At 64.1% G+C, this 15942-nt stretch overlaps 1 protein-coding gene across 1 annotated transcript in view; it reads right to left on the bottom strand.

Moving 5' to 3' along the window:
• Window positions 1-15317, bottom strand: part of LOC134174150 (ryanodine receptor 1-like) — a 30533-nt gene extending 15216 nt beyond the window's left edge. Inside the window, exons 1-11 of the mRNA XM_062638831.1 lie at window positions 15228-15317; window positions 14638-14802; window positions 13876-13935; window positions 12770-12907; window positions 9875-9987; window positions 8980-9076; window positions 5845-5951; window positions 4677-4728; window positions 4488-4562; window positions 2490-2589; window positions 86-165 (exon numbers count right to left, since the gene is read on the bottom strand). Coding sequence (XP_062494815.1) covers window positions 86-165; window positions 2490-2589; window positions 4488-4562; window positions 4677-4728; window positions 5845-5951; window positions 8980-9076; window positions 9875-9987; window positions 12770-12907; window positions 13876-13935; window positions 14638-14802; window positions 15228-15317 — 1077 coding nt within the window. The remainder of the gene's footprint in view (window positions 1-85; window positions 166-2489; window positions 2590-4487; window positions 4563-4676; window positions 4729-5844; window positions 5952-8979; window positions 9077-9874; window positions 9988-12769; window positions 12908-13875; window positions 13936-14637; window positions 14803-15227) is intronic.
• Window positions 15318-15942: the final 625 nt, after the last annotated feature.

The raw sequence follows: 15942 nt of genomic DNA, 5'->3' as shown, positions 1-15942 counted from the left end.
TGAACACCCATGAACACGCATGGTGCACACGCATGAACACACATGGCACACGTATGACCACGCATGACCCGCGGGTGCCCGGTACCTGCTGCACGTCCGCGTTGCCGCCGTTGAGGATGGAGATCCCCAGCTTGAGCGTGGAGGAGACCATGGCCCCGCGCTCGCCTGCGCAGAGCGGCCCCACGGCCGCAGCGCGTAAGGACCCCAGCACATAATAACCACACAGCTCATAACGACCCACAGCCCATAATAACCACAGCCCATAAGGACCCACAGCTCATAGCACCCCACATCCCATAATAACCACACACCCCATAGCACCCCACATCCCATAATAACCACAGCCCATAATAACCACACATCCCATAATAACCACACACCCCATAGCACCCCACATCCCATAATAACCACAGCCCATAATGACCCACATCCCATAATAACCCCACAGCCCATAATAACCACAGCCCATAATAACCACAGCGCATAACGACCCACATCCCATAATAACCCCACAGCCCATAATAACCACACATCCCATAATAACCACAGCGCATAACGACCCACATCCCATAATAACCCCACAGCCCATAATAACCACAGCCCATAATAACCACAGCCCATAATAACCACAGCCCATAAGGACCCACAGCCCATAATGAGCACAGCCCATAATGACCCACAGCCCATCCACCCCATAGACCCCACACACCCCATAGGTCCCACAGACCCCAGCCCAGCCCCACAGACCCCATAGGCCCCATAGACCCCATAGGCCCCACAGACCCCATAGGCCCCACAGACCCCAGCCCAGCCCCATAGACTCCACACACCCCACACACCCCACACCCCATAGGTCCCACAGACCCCAGCCCAGCCCCACACACCCCACACCCCATAGACCCCACAGACCCCACCCCAGCCCCACAGACCCCATAGGCCCCACACACCCCACACACCCCATAGACCCCATAGACCCCACAGACCCCAGCCCAGCCCCACAGACCCAACCCCAGCCCCATAGACTCCACACACTCCACACCCCCCATACCCCATGGGCCCCACAGAGCCCAGCCCAGCCCCACAGCGCCCACACCCCACGGGCCCCACAGAGCCCCACAGAGCCCAGCCCAGCCCCACAGCGCCCACACCCCACGGGCCCCACAGAGCCCCATAGAGCCCAGCCCAGCCCCAAAGAGCCCAGCCCAGCCCCACACGCCCCACACCCCACAGGCCCCATAGAGCCCAGCCCAGCCCCACACCCCCCACACCCCACAGGCCCCACAGAGCCCAGCCCAGCCCCACAGAGCCCAGCCCAGCCCCCCACACCCCACAGGCCCCACAGAGCCCAGCCCAGCCCCACAGACCCCATGGGCCCCACAGGCCCCATAGGGCCCAGCCCAGCCCCACAGAGCCCAGCCCAGCCCCATAGAGCCCCACAGAGCCCAGCCCAGCCCCACAGACCCCATGGGCCCCACAGGCCCCATAGGGCCCAGCCCAGCCCCACAGAGCCCAGCCCAGCCCCATAGAGCCCCACAGAGCCCAGCCCAGCCCCACAGACCCCATAGGCCCCATAGAGCCCAGCCCCACAGAGCCCAGCCCCATAGAGCCAAGCCCAGCCCCACAGACCCCATAGGCCCCATAGAGCCCAGCCCCACAGAGCCCCATAGCGCCCAGCCCAGCCCCATAGAGCCCAGCCCAGCCCCACAGCGCCCCACAGAGCCCAGCCCAGCCCCACAGAGCCCCACAGCGCCCAGCCCAGCCCCATAGAGCCCCCATAGGCCCCATAGAGCCCATCCCAGCCCCACAGCGCCCCATAGATCCCAGCCCCATAGGCCCCATAGCGCCCAGCCCAGCCCCATAGAGCCCCATGGGACCCAGCCCCATAGAGCCCTAGGGGACCCCCCATGGACCCCAGCCCCATAGAGCCCCATGGGACCCAGCCCCATAGAGCCCCATAGGCCCCATAGAGCCCCATAGAGCCCAGCCCAGCCCCATAGAGCCCAGCCCAGCCCCACAGCGCCCCACAGAGCCCAGCCCAGCCCCACAGAGCCCCACAGCGCCCAGCCCAGCCCCATAGAGCCCCCATAGGCCCCATAGAGCCCATCCCAGCCCCACAGCGCCCCATAGATCCCAGCCCCATAGGCCCCATAGAGCCCCATAGCGCCCAGCCCAGCCCCATAGAGCCCATCCCAGCCCCACAGCGCCCCATAGATCCCAGCCCCACAGCGCCCCATAGAGCCCCATAGAGCCCAGCCCCACAGAGCCCATAGGCCCCACAGAGCCCCACAGAGCCCAGCCCCACAGACCCCATAGGCCCCATAGAGCCCCATAGAGCCCAGCCCCATAGAGCCCCATAGAGCCCAGCCCATCCCCACAGAGCCCAGCCCAGCCCCATAGGCCCCATAGAGCCCCATAGAGCCCCATAGAGCCCCATAGAGCCCCATAGGCCCCACAGAGCCCCCCAGCGCCCCCCAGCGCCCGCGCCGCACCCCTGCAGGCGCTGATCATCTGCAGAACCATCTCGGCCGCCCCCCGCGAGTGCAGCCGCGCCTGTTGGTGCCGCAGCTTCTGCTTCTCCATCTCCTTCTCCTGGGGGCACGGGGCGGGGGTCAGGGGGGCGGGGGGGGGATGTGGGGCAGGGAGGGGATGTGGGGCGGGGGGGGGCTGGAGGGGCTGTGGGGGGATGTGGGGCTGGGGGGGGGCTGTGGGGCTGTGGGGCTGGGGGGGGCAGTGGGGCGGGGGGGGCTGGGGGGCTCTGGGGCTGCAGGGGGTCAGTGGGGCTGTGGGGCTGTGGGGCTGGCGGGGCTGGGGCACAGAGGGGTCAGTGGGGCTGGGGGGGCTGTGGGGCTGTGGGGTCAGGGGGGCTGAGGGGGGATGTGGGGCGGGGGGGGGGGGCTGGGGGGCGGGGGGGAGCTGTGGGGCTGTGGGGGGTGTGGGGCAGCAGGGCAGCGGGGGGCAGTGGGGCAGGGGGGCTAGGGGGCGGGGGGGGCTGTGGGGCTGGAGGGGGGCAGTGGGGCAGCGGGGGGGGCTGGGGGGCTGTAGGGGGTCAGTGGGGCTGGGGGGGGGCTGGGGGTCAGTGGGGCGGGGGGGCTAGGGGGCGGGGGGGCGGGGGGGGGCAGTGGGGCAGGGGGGGGATGTGGGGAGGGGGGGGGCTGTGGGGCTGTGGGGGGCTGTGGGGCGGGGGGGCTGTGGGGCTGGAGGGGGTCAGTGGGGCTGTGGGGCTGTGGGGCGGGGGGAGGGGTCAGTGGGGCTGTGGGGCTGAAGAAGGGCTGTGGGGCTGGGGGGGGCTGTGGGGCTATGGGGCTGCAGGGGGTCAGTGGGGCTGTGGGGCTGTGGGGGGCTGGGGCGCGGAGGGGTCAGTGGGGCTGGGGGGGAGCTGTGGGGCTGTGGGGGCTGGGGGGCTGGGGGGGCTGTGGGGCGGGGGGGGGGGGGGTCTGTGGGGCGGGGGGGGGGTCAGTGGGGCTGGGGGGGGCTGGGGGGCGGGGGGAGGGGTCAGTGGGGCAGGGAGGGTCAGTGGGGCTGGGGGGGTCAGTGGGGCTGGGGGGCAGTGGGGCTGGGGGGGGTGTGGGGCAGCGGGGCAGCGGGGGGCTGTGGGGCTGGAGGGGGTCAGTGGGGCAGGGAGGGGCTGGGGGTCAGTGGGGCTGTGGGGCTGTGGGGCAGGGAGGGGCTGTGGGGCTGTGGGGGGACTGTGGGGCTGTGGCGCTGTGGGGGGCTGTGGGGCTGGGGTCAGTGGGGCGGGGGGGCTGTGGGGCTGTGGGGGCTGTGGGGCTGGAGGGGGTCAGTGGGCCGGGTGTCAGTGGGGCCAGGGGGGTTCAGTGGGGCCGGGGAGGGTTCAGTGGGGCCAGCATGGATCAGTGGGGCCAGGGGGGATCAGCGGGGCCAGGGGGGATCAGTGGGGCCAGGGGGGATCAGTGGGTCTAGATGGGGCCAGGGGGGGATCAGTGGGGCCAGGGGGGGTCAGTGGGGCCAGGGAAGGTTCAGTGGGGCCAGGGGGGATCAGTGGGGCCGGGGGGGATCAGTGGGGCCAGGGGGGGATCAGTGGGGCCGGGGGGGTTCAGTGGGGCCGGGGGGGATCAGTGGGGCCGGGGGGGGATCAGTGGGGCCAGGGGGGATCAGTGGGGCCGGGGAGGGTTCAGTGGGGCCAGGGGGGATCAGTGGGGCCAGGGGGGATCAGTGGGGCCAGGGGGGATCAGTGGGTCTAGATGGGCTCCTATGAGCTCATAGGGTCCATATGGAGTCATTGAGCCCCCACAGCCCCATGGGCTCAGTGGGTGCCCCATAGGCCCCATAAGTGCCCCATAGGTCCCATGGGCTCATTGGGTGCTCATAAGGTCCCTATGGGCTCACTGGGTGCCCCATAGGCCCCATAAGTGCCCCATAGGCCCCATAAGTGCCCCATAGGTCCCATGGGCTCCATGGGTGCCCCATAGGCCCCATGCGTGCCCCATAGGCCCCATGCGTGCCCCATAGGCCCCATAAGTGCCCACCTCAAAGGAATCCTCCTCTTCTTCCTCCCCCTTCTCCTCCTCCTCTTCCTCCTCCTCCTCCTCAATGTGGCAGCTCTGGGGGGGGGGGGGCAAGGCCTCAGCGCCCCATACCGGGGGGGGGGGGGCACCAGGGCCCTGCCCCACACTTGGGGGGCTGGGCTCCATGGGGCGCTATGGGGCAGGCCCCACCTTGGCCATGATGCCGGCGTAGGCCATGTACAAGTGGTCGCTCTCCAGTTTGCTGCAGGCAATGGGGGGGGGGAGCCCCACATCCACCATGGGGCGGGGGGGGGCAGATGGGGGGCACCACTCTGAGCACCCCATTGCCCCCCATCCCCATTGCCCCATTGCCCCCCATTGCCCCCATCCCCACTGACCCCCATTGCCCCATTTCCCCCCATTGCCCCCCATCCCCATTGCCCCCCGCCCCACTGCCCCCCATTGCCCCCCATTGCCCCATTGCCCCCCCATTGCCCCATTGCCCCCCCATTGCCCCCCATTACCCCATTGCCCCCCCACCCCACTGCCCCCCATTGCCCGCATTGCCCCATTGCTCCCCATTGCCCCTTATTACCCCATTGCCCCCCCACTGCCCCCATTGCCCCACTGACCCCATCCCCATTGACCCATTGCCCCCCATTGCCCCATTGGCCCCCATTGCCCCATTGCTCCCCATTGCCCCCCCATCCCCATTGCCCCCCATTGCCCTCCACTGCCCCCATTGCCCCATTGCCCCCCATTGCCCCATTGCCCCCCATTGCCCCCCCACTGCCCCCATCCCCATTGCCCCATTTCCCCCATTGCCCCCCATCCCCATTGCCCCATTGCCCCACTGCCACCCATTGCCCCACTGCCCCCCCACTGCCCCATTGCCCCCCCACCCCACTGCCCCCATTGTCCCATTGCCCCATTGCTCCCCATTGCCCCATTGCCCCCCATAGCTCCCCCATTACCCCATTGCCCCCCCCGCCCCACTGCCCCCACTGCCCCATTGCCCCCCCACCCCATTGCCCCCCATTGCCCCATTGCCCCCCATTGCCCCCCATTACCCCATTGCCCCCCCGCCCCACTGCCCCCCATTGCCCCATTGCCCCATTACCCCCCATAGCCCCCCATTGCCCCATTGCCCCCCATTACCCCCATTGCCCCCCCATTGCCCCCCATTGATCCCCCCATTGCCCCCCATTGCCCCATTGCCCCCCCCGCCCCATTGCTCCCCATTGCCCCACTGCCCCCCATTACCCCCACTGCCCCCCATTGCCCCCCATTGCCCTATTGCCCCCCCCGCCCCATTGCTCCCCATTGCCCCACTGCCCCCCATTACCCCATTGCCCCACTGCCCCCCATTGCCCCCCACCTGCCCTCGGTGAGGGCCGTGCGGCTGAAGTGCAGCACGAGCTGGTGCAGTGGGTCCGGCTTCTTCTCCTCTTCCTCCTCCTCCTCCTCCTCCTCCTGCCCCGAGCGCTGCGACCCCAAAGCAGGGGCTCACAATGGGGCTCGCAATGGGGCTCGCAATGGGGCACGCAATGGGGCTCGCAATGGGGCTCGCAATGGGGCTCGCAATGGGGCTCGCAATGGGGCTCGCAATGGGGCTCGCAATGGGGCTCGCAATGGGGCTCGCAATGGGGCTCGCAATGGGGCACGCAATGGGGGTCGCAATGGGGCTCGCAATGGGGCTCGCAATGGGGCTCGCAATGGGGCTCGCAATGGGGCACGCAATGGGGCACGCAATGGGGCTCGCAATGGGGCACGCAATGGGGCACGCAATGGGGCTCGCAATGGGGCTCGCAATGGGGCTCACAATGGGGCACGCAATGGGGCTCGCAATGGGGCTCACAATGGGGCACGCAATGGGGCACGCAATGGGGCACGCAATGGGGCTCGCAATGGGGCACGCAATGGGGCACGCAATGGGGCACGCAATGGGGCTCGCAATGGGGCACGCAATGGGGCACGCAGCAATGGGGCACGCAGTGGGGCACGCAATGGGGCTCGCAATGGGGCACGCACGCAATGGGGGGGCTCGCAATGGGGCACGCAATGGGGCACGCAATGGGGCTCCCAATGGGGCACGCAATGGGGCGCACAATGGGGCTCGCAATGGGGCTCGCAATGGGGCTCGCAATGGGGCTCGCAATGGGGCACGCAGTAGGGCTCGCAATGGGGCTCGCAATGGGGGTCACAATGGGGCTCGCAATGGGGCTCGCAATGGGGCACGCAGTAGGGCTCGCAATGGGGCTCGCAATGGGGGTCACAATGGGGCTCACAATGGGGCTCACAATGGGGCACGCAATGGGGCTCGCAATGGGGCACGCAATGGGGCTCGCAATGGGGCACGCAATGGGGCTCGCAATGGGGCTCGCAATGGGGCACGCAATGGGGCTCGCAATGGGGCATGCAATAGGGCTCACAATGGGGGTCACAATGGGTCTGACATGGGGCAACGCTATGGGGCCAATGGGGGGCAGCGCTATGGGGCCAGTGTGGGGCAGTGCTATGGGGGTGATGCGGGGCAGCGCTATGGGGCCGGTGTGGGGCAGCGCTATGGGGCGCTGTGGGGCAGCGCTATGTGGTGATGTGGGTCAGTGCTATGGGGCGCTGTGGGTCAGCGCTATGTGACCGCTGTGGGTCAGCACTATGTGGTGATGTGGGTCAGCGCTATGGGGCGCTGTGGTTCAGCGCTATGGGGCGCTATGGGTCAGCGCTATGGGGCACTGTGGGTCAGCGCTATGGGTCAGCGCTATGGGGCGCTATGGGGTGCTGTGGGTCAGCACTATGGGGCGCTATGGGGCGCTATGGGGCGCTATGGGGCGCAGTGGGTCAGCGCTATGGGGCGCTATGGGTCAGCGCTATGGGTCAGTGCTATGGGGTGCTGTGGGTCAGTGCTATGGGGCGCTATGGGGTGCTATGGGTCAGCGCTATGGGGCGCTATGGGTCAGTGCTATGGGTCAGAGCTATGGGGCGCTATGGGGCGCTGTGGGTCAGTGCTATGGGTCAGCGCTATGGGGCGCGATGGGGAGCTGTGGGTCAGTGCTATGGGTCAGCGCTGTGGGTCAGTGCTATGGAGCGCTGTGGGTCAGCACTGTGGGTCAGCGCTATGGGTCAGCGCTATGGGGCGCTATGGGGCGCTATGGGTCAGCGCTATGGGGCGCTGTGGGTCAGTGCTATGGGTCAGCGCTATGGGGCACTATGGGGAGCTGTGGGTCAGTGCTATGGATCAGCGCTGTGGGTCAGCGCTATTGAGCATTGTGGGTCAGCGCTGTGGGTCAGCGCTATGGGTCAGCGCTATGGGGCGCTATGGGGCACTGTGGGTCAGCGCTATGGGGCGCTATGGGGCACTGTGGGTCAGCGCTATGGGTCAGCGCTATGGGGCGCTATGGGGCGCTATGGGTCAGCGCTATGATGCGCTATGGGGCGCTATGGGTCAGCACTATGGGGCGCTATGGGGCGCTATGGGTCAGCGCTATGGGGCGCTATGGGGCGCTATGGGTCAGTGCTATGGGGCGCTATGGGGCGCTATGGGGCGCTGTGGGTCAGCGCTATGGGGCGCTATGGGGCGCTATGGGTCAGCGCTATGGGGCGCTATGGGGCGCTATGGGTCAGTGCTATGGGGCGCTATGGGTCGGCGCTATGGGGCGCTATGGGGCGCTATGGGTCAGCGCTATGGGGCGCTATGGGGCGCTATGGGTCAGCGCTATGGGTCAGCGCTATGGGGCGCTATGGAGCGCTATGGGTCAGCGCTATGGGGCGCTATGGGTCAGCGTTATGGGGCGCTATGGGTCAGCGCTATGGGTCAGCGCTATGGGGTGCTATGGGGCACTGTGGGTCAGCGCTATGGGGCGCTATGGGACGCTGTGGGTCAGCGCTATGGGGCGCTATGGGTCAGTGCTATGGGTCAGCACTATGGGGCGCTATGGGGCGCTATGGGTCAGTGCTATGGGGTGCTATGGGGCGCTGTGGGTCAGCGCTATGGGGCACTATGGGGCGCTATGGGTCAGCGCTATGGGTCAGCGCTATGGGTCAGCACTATGGGGCGCTATGGAGCGCTATGGGTCAGCACTATGGGGCGCTATGGGGCGCTATGGGTCAGTGCTATGGGGTGCTATGGGTCAGTGCTATGGGTCAGCACTATGGGGCGCTATGGAGCGCTATGGGTCAGCACTATGGGGCGCTATGGGGCGCTATGGGTCAGTGCTATGGGGTGCTATGGGGCGCTGTGGGTCAGCGCTATGGGTCAGCGCTATGGGGCGCTATGGGTCGCTATGGGTCAGCGCTATGGGGTGCTGTGGGTCAGCGCTATGGGGCACTATGGGTCAGCACTATGGGTCAGCACTATGGGGCGCTATGGGTCAGCGCTATGGGGTGCTGTGGGTCAGTGCTATGGGGCGCTATGGGGCGCTATGGGGCGCTATGGGTCAGCGCTATGGGGCGCTATGGGGCGCTATGGGTCAGTGCTATGGGGTGCTATGGGGCGCTATGGGGCGCTGCTCACGGCCAGGTCGTCGATCATGCGGTCCTCGAAGGGGTGCTCCTGCGGCTGCAGCCACTGAGCTCTGTAGGCCTCCAGGAAGAGGTTGCAGGCGCGGTGCCTGCGGGACCGGAGCAAACCAGTTCAAACCAGTTCAAACCAGTTCAAACCAGTTCAAACCAGTTCAAACCAGTTCAAACCCAGTTCAAACCAGTTCAAACCAGTTCAAACCCAGTTCAAACCAGTTCAAACCAGTTCAAACCAGTTCAAACCAGTTCAAACCCAGTTCAAACCAGTTCAAACCAGTTCAAACCAGTTCAAACCAGTTCAAACCCAGTTCAAACCAGTTCAAACCAGTTCAAACCCAGTTCAAACCCAGTTCAAACCAGTTCAAACCAGTTCAAACCAGTTCAAACCCAGTTCAAACCAGTTCAAACCAGTTCAAACCAGTTCAAACCAGTTCAAACCAGTTCAAACCAGTTCAAACCCAGTTCAAACCAGTTCAAACCCAGTTCAAACCCAGTTCAAACCCAGTTCAAACCAGTTCAAACCAGTTCAAACCCAGCTCAAACCCAGTTAAACCCAGTTCAAACCCAGTTCAAACCCAGTTCAAACCAGTTCAAACCCAGTTCAAACCAGTTCAAACCAGTTCAAACCAGTGCCTCCCCTTGGCCCCCGTTGTCTCCCATTGGCCCCCGTTGGCCCCCGTTGCCTCCCATTGGCCCCCGTTGGCCCCCGTTGCCTCCCATTGGCCCCCGTTGGCCCCCGTTGCCTCCCATTGACCCCCGTTGGCCCCCGTTGCCTCCCATTGGCCCCCGTTGGCCCCCGTTGCCTCCCATTGGCCCCCGTTGGCCCCCGTTGCCTCCCATTGGCCCCCGTTGTCCCCCGCTGGCTCCCATTGGCTCCCGGCGGCGCGCACCTGGGCAGGTTGTAGAGCGGGGCCATGCGGAAGCAGGCGACCACGGCGCGGCGCCGCTGCTTGGAGAGGAGCTTGTGCCACACGGCCCTCTTGGAGCGGAAGGCGTGCTCCGTCTGCGCGACACCCAATGGGAGCCCTCAGCACCCAATGGGCGCCCGTGGCACCCAATGGTACCCAATGGCACCCAACGGCACCCAATGGTACCCAATGGCACCCAATCGCACTCAATAACACCCAACTGCACTCAATGGCACCCAATGGCACTCAACGACACCCAACTGCACTCAATGGCACCCAATGGCATCCAACGGCACCCAACAGCACCCAATGGCACCCAACGGCACCCAATGGCACTCAATGGCACCCAAGGGCACCCAATGACACCCAATGGCACCCAATGGCACCAATGACACTCAATGGCACTCAATGACACCCAATGGCACTCAATGACACCCAATGGCACCCAATGACCCAATGGCACCCAACGGCACCAACGGCACCCAACGGCGCCCAATGGCGCAGACCTGCTCGAGGTGGTACAGCACGGCCGCCACCTCCTGCACCCTGCGCACGATCCCAATGGGGACCCCCATGACCCAATGACACCCAATGGCACCCAATGGCACCCAATGGCACCCAATGGCACTCAATAACACCCAACTGCACTCAATGGCACCCAATGGCACCCAATGGCACTCAACGACATCCAACGGCACCCAATGGTACCCAATGACACCCAGTGGCACCAATGGCACCCAACGGCACCCAACGGCACTCAATGACACCCAATGACACCCAACTGCACTCAATGGCACCCAACGACACCCAATGGCACAGACCTGCTCGAGGTGGTAGAGCACGGCCGTCACCTCCTGCACCCTGCACACGATCCCAACGGGGACCCCATAACCCAACGCACTCAATGACACCAATGGCACCCAAAGGCACTCAATGGCAACCAAGGACACCCAATGGCACTCAATGGCACCCAATGGCACTCAATGACACCCAACGGCACCCAACGGCACCCAACGGCACCCAATGGTACCCAATGACACCCAGTGGCACCAATGGCACCCAACGGCACCCAACGACACTCAATGACACCCAACGGCACCCAATGGGTGCAGACCTGCTCGAGGTGGTAGAGCACGGCCGCCACCTCCTGCACCCTGCGCACGATCCCAATGGGGACCCCATGACCCAACGCACTCAATGACACCAATGGCACCCAAAGGCACTCAATGGCAACCAAGGACACCCAATGGCACTCAATGGCAACCAAGGACACCCAATGGCACTCAATGGCACCCAATGGCACTCAATGACACCCAATGGCACCCAATGACCCAATGGCACCCAACGGCACTCAATAACACCCAACGGCACTTAATGGCACCCAATGGCACTCAATGACACCCAACAGCACCCAACGGCACCCAACAGCACCCAATGGTACCCAATGACACCCAGTGGCACCAATGGCACCCAACGGCACCCAACGACACTCAATGACACCCAACGGCACCCAATGGGCGCAGACCTGCTCGAGGTGGTAGAGCACGGCCGCCACCTCCTGCACCCTGCACACGATCCCAATGGGGACCCCATGACCCAACGGCACTCAATGACACCAATGGCACCCAATGGCACTCAATGACACCCAATGGCACTCAATGACACCCAATGGCACCCAATGACCCAATGGCACCCAATGGCACTCAATAACACCCAACTGCACTCAATGGCACCCAATGGCACCCAATGGCACCCAATGGCACTCAATGACACCCTATGACCCAATGGCACCCAATGGCACTCAACGACACTCAACTGCACTCAATGTCACCCAACGGCACCCAATGGCACCCAACGGCACCCAACTGCACTCAACGACAGCCAACGGCACCCAACGGCACCCAACGACACCCAATGACACCCAACGACACCCAATGGCACCCAATGACACCCAATGACACTCAACGACACCCAACGGCACCCAATGGGCGCAGACCTGCTCGAGGTGGTAGAGCACGGCCACCACCTCCTGCACCCTGCGCACGATCCCAATGGGGACCCCATGACCCAACGGCACTCAATGACACCCAATGGCACCCAATGGCACCCAATGGCACCCAACGACACTCAATGACACCCAACGGCACCCAACGGCACCCAACAGCACTCAACGACACCAGACGGCACCCAACGGCACCCAATGGCACCCAATGGCACCCAATGACACCCAATGACACCCAACGGCACCCAACAGCACTCAACGACACCAGACGGCACCCAACGGCACCCAAGGGTACCCAATGACACCCAGTGGCACCAATGGCACCCAACGGCACTCAATGACACCCAACGGCACTCAGTGACACCCAATGACACTCAACAACACCCAATGACACCCAATGGCACCCAACGGCACCAATGGCACCCAATGGCACCCAATGGCACTCAATGACACCAATGGCACTCAATGACACCAATGGCAACCAAGGACACCCAATGGCACTCAATGGTACCCAATGGCACTCAATGACACCCAATGGCACCCAACGACACCCAATGGCACCCAACGGCACTCAACGGCACCCAATGGCACCCAATGGCACCAATGGCACCCAATGACACCCAACGGCACCCAATGACACCCAATGACACCCAACGACACCCAACGGCACCCAATGGCACCCAATGGGCACAGACCTGCTCGGCCGCCACCTCCTGCACCCTGCGCACGATCCCAATGGGGACCCCATGACCCAATGGCACTCAATGACACCAATGGCACCCAAAGGCACTCAATGACACCCAACGACACCCAATGGCACCCAATGACACCCAACGGCACCCAATGGCACCCAATGGCACCCAATGGGCACAGACCTGCTCGAGGTGGTAGAGCACGGCCGCCACCTCCTGCACCCTGCGCACGACGCGCTCGGGGCTCTCGGCGTCCGCCGCCTTCCCGGCGAGCTCCCGGTACAGATCCAGCTGCCAGCGCAGCGAGGAGCTGTTCTCCACCTGCGACATGGGGGGCAATGGGGGTAATGGGGGGCAATGGGGGTCAATGGGGCTCAATCGGGCTCAATGGGTCTCAATGGGGCTCAGTGGGGCTCAGTGGTTGTCAATGGATCTCAAAGGGGATCAATGGGGTTCAATGGGGCTCAGTGGGGCTCAATGGGTATCAATGGGGTTCAATGGGGTCAATGGGGTTCAATGGGGCTCAATGGGGTCAATGGGGCTCAATGGGGTCAATGGGTCTCAATGGGTCTCAATGGGGCTCAATGGGGCTCAATGGATCTCAATGGGGTTCAATGGGGCTCAATGGATCTCAATGGGGCTCAATGGGGTTCAATGGGGTTCAATGGGGCTCAATGGGGCTCAGTGGGGTCAATGGGGTTCAATGGGGTCAATGGGGTTCAATGGGGCTCAATGGGGGCAGTGGGGTCAATGGGGTTCAATGGAGTTCAATGAAGGGCAATGTGGGGTATTGGGGGCAATGGGGATCAATGGGGATCAATGGGGTTCAATGGGGTCAATGGGGTTCAATGGGGCTCAATAGGGTTCAATGGGGTTCAATGGGGTTCAATGGGGCTCAATGGATCTCAATGGGGCTCAATGGGGTTCAATGGGGATCAATGGGGCTCAATGGGGCTCAATGGGTCTCAGTGGGGCTCAATGGGGCTCAATGGGGTTCAATGGGTCCCAATGGGTCTCAAAGGGGTTCAATGGGTCTCAATGGATCTCAATGGGGCTCAGTGGGGCTCAGTGGGGCTCAGTGGGGTTCAATGGGGTTCAATGGGGTTCGATGGGTCTCAATGGGGCTCAATGAGGCTCAGTGGGGCTCAGTGGGTCTCAATGGGTCTCAATGGATCTCAATGGGGCTCAATGGGGTTCAGTGGGGTGCAATGGGATTCAATGGGGTTCAGTGGGGTTCAATGGGTCTCAGTGGGTCTCAGTGGGTCTCAGTGGGGCTGGAGGGGCGCTACCTTGCTCTGCAGGTGCAGGTTGTTGCTCAGGAACTCCCGCACCTCCTCGTCCGTGTCCTTCTGTGGGGCACAGAGCGGAACCGGCTCAGGAGGGGGCCCTCAAGGGGGTGAAGCCCCACAACTGACCCACAACTCCATCAGCCCCATAACTGCCCCATAACCCCATCAGCCCCATAGCCCCATAACCCCATCAGCCCCATAACCCTGACACCCCCATAACCGACCCACAACCCCATAACCCCCATAGCCCCACAACCCCATAACCCCCATAACCAACCCACAACCCCCTCACCCCCATAACTGACCCACAACCCCATCAGTCCCATAACCCCATCACCCCCATAGCCCCATGACCCCGTCACCCCCATAGCCCCACAACCCCATAACCCCATCACCCCATAACCCCTCTATGGGTCCATCCCCCCGACAACCCCAATACCCCATCTCCCCCACCCCCTCTATGGGTCCATTCCCCCCCAGCCCCCCATTCCCCCCCATGGCTCCATCCCACCCCACAACCCCATTACCCCATCCCCCCCCATGTCCCCCCATGGGTCCCCCCTCCCCCCCCCCCCATGGGTCCCACCCCTCCCCCCATAACCCCATCCCCCCCCCCCCCATGGCTCCCCCTCCCCCCCAACCCCTCTATGGCTCCCCCCTCCCCCCATAGGTCCCCCCATCTCCCCCCATGGCTCCCCCCCTCCCCCCCCATGGGTGCCCCCCTCCCCCCCCCCTCCCCCCCCATGGCTGCCCCTCCCCCACCATGGCGTAGCGCCCCTTGGCCATGGCCATGAGCTCCTGGTCTGCGGGGGAGCAGAGGTTGAGGCCGATGGGGAGCAGCTTCTTGAGCGTGGCCACGATGAGCGAGGTGCGCACCGAGTACCGGTCCCCACGGCGGGGGGCGCCCGCGCGGCGCTCGGGGGGGCCCTGGGGGGCAGGACCCAGAGAGAGCCATGGGGGACCCATAGAGAGCCATGGGGGACCCATAGAGAGTGATGGGGGACCCATAGAGAGCCATGGGGCACCCAGAGAGAGTGATGGAGAGGGGATTGGGACCCATAGAGAGCCATGGAGAAGTGATTGGGACCCATAGAGAGTGATGGAGAAGTGATTGGGACCCATAGAGAGCCATGGGGAAGGGATTGGGACCCATAGAGAGTGATGGAGAAGGGATTGGGACCCATAGAGAGTGATGGAGAAGTGATTGGGACCCATAGAGAGCCATAGGGAAGGGATTGGGACCCATAGAGAGTGATGGAGAAGGGATTGGGACCCATAGAGAGCCATGGGGCAGGGATTGGGACCCATAGCGAAGGGATGGGGAGCGTGGCCACGATGAGCGAGGTGCGCACCGAGTACCGGTCCCCACGGCGGGGGGCGCCCGCGCGGCGCTCGGGGGGGCCCTGGGGGGCAGGACCCAGAGAGAGCCATGGGGGACCCATAGAGAGTGATGGGGGACCCAGAGAGAGTGATGGGGAAGGGATTGGGACCCATAGAGAGCCATGGGGAAGGGATTGGGACCCATAGAGAGCCATGGGGAAGGGATTGGGACCCATAGAGAGCCATGGGGAAGGGATTGGGACCCATAGAGAGCCATGGGGAAGGGATTGGGACCCATAGAGAGCCATGGGGAAGTGATTGGGACCCATAGAGAGCGATGGGGCAGGGATTGGGACCCATAGAGAGTGATGGGGGACCCATAGAGAGTGATGGAGAAGGGATTGGGACCCATAGAGAGCCATGGGGCAGGGATTGGGACCCATAGAGAGCCATGGGGAAGGGATTGGGACCCATAGAGAGTGATGGGGGACCCATAGAGAGTGATGGAGAAGGGATAGGGACCCATAGAGAGTGATGGAGAACTGATTGGGACCCATAGAGAGCCATGGGGCACCCATAGAGAGTGATGGAGAAGGGATTGGGACCCATAGAGAGCGATGGAGAAGGGATTGGGACCCATAGAGAGTGATGGCTCAGTGATTGGGACCCATAGAGAGCGATGAGGAAGGGATTGGGACCCATAGAGAGCCATGGGGAAGGGATTGGGACCCATAGAGAGCCATGGGG

This window comes from Pezoporus occidentalis, unplaced genomic scaffold (genome assembly GCF_034315485.1).
Source record: "Pezoporus occidentalis ecotype Australia unplaced genomic scaffold, CSIRO_AGI_Poc_V1 ctg586, whole genome shotgun sequence".
NCBI lineage: Eukaryota > Metazoa > Chordata > Aves > Psittaciformes > Psittacidae > Pezoporus > Pezoporus occidentalis.
Note: the sequence above shows the minus strand (reverse complement) of the source record. Positions and strands in the feature narration are given on the sequence as shown.